Source organism: Saccostrea echinata, unplaced genomic scaffold (genome assembly GCF_033153115.1).
Source record: "Saccostrea echinata isolate AGI-Se365-2 ecotype Australia unplaced genomic scaffold, CSIRO_AGI_Sech_v1 ptg000030l, whole genome shotgun sequence".
Lineage (NCBI taxonomy): Eukaryota > Metazoa > Mollusca > Bivalvia > Ostreida > Ostreidae > Saccostrea > Saccostrea echinata.
The window spans coordinates 21,726,502-21,733,039 of NW_026889779.1; the positions used below are offsets into that span (position 1 = coordinate 21,726,502).

The following is a 6,538-nucleotide window of genomic DNA, read 5'->3' on the forward strand; positions in this document are numbered from 1 at the left end:
CTATTGACAGCTACCATACACAAGTGTGTTTGCCATACACCTGTGTGTTTATAAACACATTAGTTCATATTAACCTGTGTGCTTGTATACACATGTTGGCTTATACATACGCAGTACAAAACTACGCGGGTCGAACACGTAATCGGTACGTAACCCACCAATACCAGTTCAACTATATCACTAAACTTTTAAATTACAGAAAATTATTTTATTCAAGAGATTTCCCATTCCATGCTGTCAGACCCATCACAAAAACGCTTGCATGTTGATTTAAATATCGTTTACGTTAATGTTCACTGTAAGCCAAAGCGTTTTTAAGACGTTTCTTAGGAATGAGAAAGAAATATTCTGATAAAAACAGATTTTACATCTAAATAATAGAAATTTTAATCGGATAAATACGGACATCGAAAAAAAAATGTTAGGATCGGCACATTTTTATAGGTTAGGTCGGGTTACCCGAAACACACAATTTTTTTTTAGGCTTTAAAATAAATGATTAAGATAGGTAAACATCCAAGTCAATACTGTTTTTTATCCTGCAACTGTAAATAGTTTATTTTAAAAAATACCTCTTGTTTGACGTCATACCACAACTTGTGTGATGGGTCGGAGACCTCTTACAAGTATCAACGTAGAAGTAGCAACGTAGAAACTGGAACACATTTTTTTTTTGCCTTAATTAATTTTAATATACCTTCTAATAGCCCCTTAAAAGTGGGTGGCTGTTGTTTTCGAGCTTTTCTGCCAGGTCCAGATTTTACTACCTGTGTAGGATCTCTTTTTCTGCCCATTAATGAATTTAAGTTTACCAGATTATTAGAAAACTCACAAGATATTCACCACGTGCATTCAGAAGTTAAAACACAAACAGGAAGTCTTGTTCAGAATGTATAAAAGCAAACCATTGCAACATATCCGGAAAAAAAGGATGCGTGTTCAGTATTTTTGATTTTTGATGATACAGTAAGGCAGAAATTCAGAGACATAGGATTGTGTATACAGAGAAACGGAAAAACAGAAAAATAAAAAAAATTATGAATCAAACCCGGGTACTACTAAAAGTCTAAATCAATTCAACCGACCCCCCCCCCCCCAATAATTTGAATAAATCGAAAAATATTAAGAAAAGGGGGCTGACATTACTGAAGAAATACAAAGTAAATGTACCAAAGTGAAATCGAATACCGGCTTTTCTTAGTTTCATGTCTCACTCTGAAACTACAGGTTTTCCAACTTTTTAAAATCGAAAGTAGCCCTGAGCGTGAGGTTGGCGGGACAATCATAAGCGATCGCAGAATTTTCATGATATAGAGTCTATTGAATATGAAATGGGTAGGTTCGTTTGCGATAAATTACCTTCTTATGATTTTGCCATGTTTACTTCTTACAATGAGTCATCTAACTGCATGATTGAACATTGTTAGCCTAAACAATATTGTGAACTAGATCTAATCTGCAAATAGACTGGGCGGTTTTTTTTTTGAGACACAATCATTCTTCATCAGGGTTTAAATATTTGTATATGTTCTAAGAAACATAAATGCATATTAGACAATATGAAGTAAACACACCAGAAATTTTGAATAAATCATGCATTCTGTTGCTTGCCTTAATTTCTCTTTGCGCTTGTTGCTCTATTCAAACTTTGCGTGTTCATTGTTCACTCGTTGTTCCCTCAATGTTGAAGTAGAAAATTAAGAGCTCTTTGCATAACACGTACCTCAAGCTCAGGATTTCTCTGTTCATGATGACTGCTTCCATGTCAGTAAGTTTAAATACTATCACATACAGTCACATTGTTACCCCGGCCATCAAAGGGAGTAAACGAGTTAGCTTCTCCCCATGCTTAATGGACTTCAGTGTAGTCAATATGTGGTTATAACAACCCAGTGATAGCAACCCATGTGCAGATCTCCGGAATGACTTTGGACCCCCCTAGAAAACGTGGAGGCCACCACCATCACCACAAAATAGTTTTTTTTTGTCAGAAAATTTTCTGGGATTGATACGTCTAGGAAGGAGTTGGTTCTTTTTTTTTTTGCTTGTCAAGAAATTTCTGGATTGGAAATTTTTTTTTTTGACTGGAGTGGACCCCCCCCCCCCCCCTTGGAAAAAATTCCTGGATCTGCGCCTGCGACTGGGCTTGCAAGAAAAGGCAAAAATAGGGTGGGGTCATCAAAAAATCTAAAACATCTCCACAAGAACAACTGAGCAAGAAGAGATGAATCTTGTATGGAAGCTTCCTGAGGTAGTGTAGATTCTAAATTGTTCAAATCATGGCCCCTGGGGTTAGGGAGGGTCTACAATGGGGATCAAAGTTTTCCATAGAATACAGAGGAGAAATCTTTAAAAGATCTGAAGAAGAACAGCAAAGCCATGATCAGTCATATTTATCGCCAAACCCCCTAACTCCATCACTACCCTAACTCTGACACTTTCAGGAAACTCCGCGCTGTTCATTTTTTACATGCTGAAAATCTACAATCAAATGCCGAGAAATACAGTCAAGTTCAAGAATATGTCAAAAATAATAACTATTATACATGGTCTATTGTAGAGCTGAAACGAACACCAAAAATCAGTATTTGAAAATTTGGGACTACTTTTCTATGCATATTCGAATATTCGTCAATGTTAAAGTTTATCGTTCTAAAATGTTATTATACATGTACCTATACCATTTGCAGACCATAGGAAATTTCGTATGCGTATATTTTAATATCAATTATATCAATATAGTTAATTGATGTTAAACTGCATATTGTTTAAGCTTCTCCTTAAAGCACACAGACGATATTTCTTTGGTGGCACAGATCTTGCCCTTTTACAGTATAGACCTTATTTTATCACACAAGGTTAGAACTTTGCTCAAAATATGGTCAGAAAATGTGTAAATTTACTACAATAGGAAACTACATGCTAAAATTTATAAAATTCTATGCATGAAAATACAGAAAAATTGTCACAGTTTGATAGTAAGAATGACATATGCTGTAGAAAAAGTCAAAAGTGCGAAAGTCCATTTGTGTTATCAGAATATTCACATTTATGCATTACTGAACATGCTACTAACATTTTCAGAGGTCATTCTCTAAGTAAACGTGTTTAAAAAAAAAAATTAAAGTCAGCTAGTAGTTAATTTTTAGGATTATTTCTTTTTAAAAGAAAACTCATTTGCCTAATTTAGTGACACCCGTGGTAGAAAAATGCATGGAGATGTATGCAAAGGATCGTAGATGAAATTGGTAGGCATGAATAACACTCCATATAAAAAATAAGTATCTAATTGAGCAAATATATATATTCAGAGGGATTTACACTGAAAAAAATTATTTACATTCTTTGTTTAGATTTCTAATCATATTTCTGGTACATTTCTAACAGTAATAAAATCCTGAGAGGTAGTGAACAGCTCAGTTGGATCATTAAAAGGATAAAGTAGCACTAAATCCTTATTGATACTATAAGTTTTTATCTTTAAAGTACCAATATAATTTAATCATCAAAGAAAACATTGAGGTATAACTCATGTGACCCAATATTCGAATGCTAAATTTCCATTCAAATATTCATCATTTACCATGTTTACTATTCATTCGCCAATATTCAAACATTCGTTTCAGCTCTAATCTATTGTCAGTATCTATCATGATTTATGTGAAATCAGTAAGCACTTTTTCCTTTATATGCTATTCCATTGATACCTCCGACATCATTTTTACATATCAGTCATATTTATGAAGGTCTTTGCCAAAGGATTAATATGACATACCATATTGAAAAGGGCTAAAAATATTTTATTTTTCATCTCGATTTGCCCTAATACGCTACATGTTGGAGATAAATGTAGCACAACATTATTACATTTGAAATATGTTATATTAACATTATTTTTTCTGTTGTTGACACTTTTCCTAAAATATGATTAAATAATATTTTAAATCTTCAAAACTAATTTTCTATGTTTACAATTTTAAGATGAAGAGAGGAAAAAAACTAAATTGGAAAAAAATTTCTAATTAATACATTGACATTTTGTAGAGGGCCTTGGTGACGGAGTTAGGGTTCATTGGACGTAATGTACACGGATATGATAAGCGTTCTATTTATAGTAGTTTTGTATAAGCCCAGTAACTGAAATTTTAAAAATAGTTCTGAAAACAATGTTTAAAGTTCATTACTAAGTGCAGCAAACAAGAAATATATCCAAAAATAATTCAGAGAGTACCCTGGCGTGTTTTCCACTTATGGTGATGGAGTTTGGATAGTAGGGGATATATAGAGGATATTCAATGTTTTGTAGTTGGATATGGAATTTATTTCACGAGTGGGACAGGATTTTTTATATTTTCACGAGAGTGAAGCACGAGTGAAAAATATCAAAAAATCATGTCTCACGAGTGAAATAAATTCCATATCCAACTACAAAACATTGAATTTTCTGTTTATTACATTTTCTTTGATTTTTCCCTTTGCCCCTGTCTTTTCTTAACAGAGTGTCATAGAATGTGGCGTCATAGTTGTAGCAGTTGAGAAGTCATAGCTTGGCAGTTGTGAGATTGCAAACATTGTAACATGGATTTTAGCAACATATTTGGGGAGAAATTGGCAGTTTTAATCTCTGTCAAGATGGTTTAGTTTCTATCTCAGTCATGGTACAGGCCAGAAATTATATTTTACTTACTTTGATATCCTTTCACACTGTGAGAGAATATCACTTTTATTCAATGAATAAATCACAGTATTTCACTGTTGAAAATGTAATAAATGTAAGTATCCACAGGTAGTGTATGTTCAGGTTTGCTCAAATCTTGACCCCAGGGAAAGGGTGAAATGATAATGGGCAATTGAAGTTTTACATACAAATGCATAGGGAAAAAAACTTTAAAAATCTTCTTCTCAAGAACAGCAAAGCCATGATCAGTCACATTTATATGGAAGCATCCACAGGTTAGGTGTATATTCAAGTTTGTTCAAATCATGACCCCTGAGTGGCCACAATGGGAAATAAAAGTTTTACATAGTAAAAAATCTTTAAAACTTTTTTTCCAGAACAGCAAAGTCATGATTAGTCATATTTATAAAAAAGTATCCTTAGATAGTGTAGATTCAAGTTTGTTCAAATCGTAACCTCTGAGAATAGGCTGGGACTACAGTGGGTGATCAAATTTTACATGGGAACATACAGGAAAAAGAATCTGCTAATGAACAAGAGGGGCCACAGTTACTCATGTGAGCATTGGGGCCCATGGGCCTCGTCTACATCTATTGATCTAAAGTTTTACATTGAATATATAGGGAAAATAATCTGCTGATAAAACAGGAGGGTCAAAGTTACTCAGGTGATCATTAATTTAAGAATTATTTTATTCATGATATACAAAGAAGTACATGTATTTACAATGAACATGAATTGAACAACAGGCAAAAATGGCCTATATTAGTTCTCTCCATATTCAAGTGATCATTGTGGCCCATGGGCCTCTTTTTTTATTATGACCTAAACTTCAAGCCCTTCTGGACCAAAGTAGTCTCATAAATGGTGCATATATACTTACTATGAGTGCCACATCTCACACATTTTTCCAGATGAATGCTAGATTAAATTTTTTGGAGCAGTTCCACTTTTAGCTCATGAAATGTATGGAGATAACGAACAGTATTCGAGCTCAAAAGTTCATTAAAGGTGAAGGCTCAATTGAACTTTTCTGATTGAAGAGTATCCAGCATCTGTCTGTCAACTGGTGCCTGTCATTTATCTGTTAACTTTTCATTTTCTAGACTTCTTCTCCAGAACTAGAGAATTTTGTCTACTGTATTTGATTGGTTGTTGTGTAATCAATATATATTTCTGTGTTAATATTTGACCTTGATGACATCTTAGAACTTGCTGTTAAAATCTTTATTTGTATTCACATAAATTAATCTTTGAAACAAACATAAAGCATACTTTTTTTGTTTTCATTTTCATTGAATATTTCCTTAATAAATTTAATCGGCTGAATTTTAATTAGTATCATTATTAATATTGTTAAATCTCAATCATTTTATGTTGTATTACTATCATGACACCCTACCTAATTGCAATTTCAGTGAGAGAAGAAAAAAGTCAAATTATAATATATTTTCTTTCAAATATACCTATTATTTTGTGGTGGTCAAACGATCTACACTTGGACATTTTTTTTTCCAACTAAATTAATCTAGAAGTTAGGCATGCACATTATTAATGAATGCACTACACATGCAACATTAGGATTTGTAATATAGGGACTGAATTCTTTCTAGAGATTTAATGGTACTTTGAAAATAAGTTCTACTCAAGAAAAAATTACAGCCAAAAGGGTAGATATTAATTATATAGTGACAGATTTTTTATGAACCAGCTAGAACACAATTTTTCCTAGTTCTCTGGCGATAGTATACAACTTTGAAGACACACTCAGGATGACTATAATATAGAAAAAAGATCCATCAGCTAGAACCACACAATTTTCTGCTTTAATATCATCCTGCTATATTACCACATTATGTA

General features: G+C 33.1%; 1 protein-coding gene across 1 annotated transcript in view; it reads right to left on the reverse strand.

Moving 5' to 3' along the window:
• LOC133197525 (uncharacterized) overlaps positions 1-836 on the reverse strand; it is a 41,464-nt gene extending 40,628 nt beyond the window's left edge. The window contains exon 1 of the mRNA XM_061333604.1: positions 698-836. Within this exon, the coding sequence (XP_061189588.1) occupies positions 698-794 (97 nt within the window). The 5' untranslated portion in view covers positions 795-836. The remainder of the gene's footprint in view (positions 1-697) is intronic.
• Between the last annotated feature and the right edge of the window lie 5,702 nt (positions 837-6,538).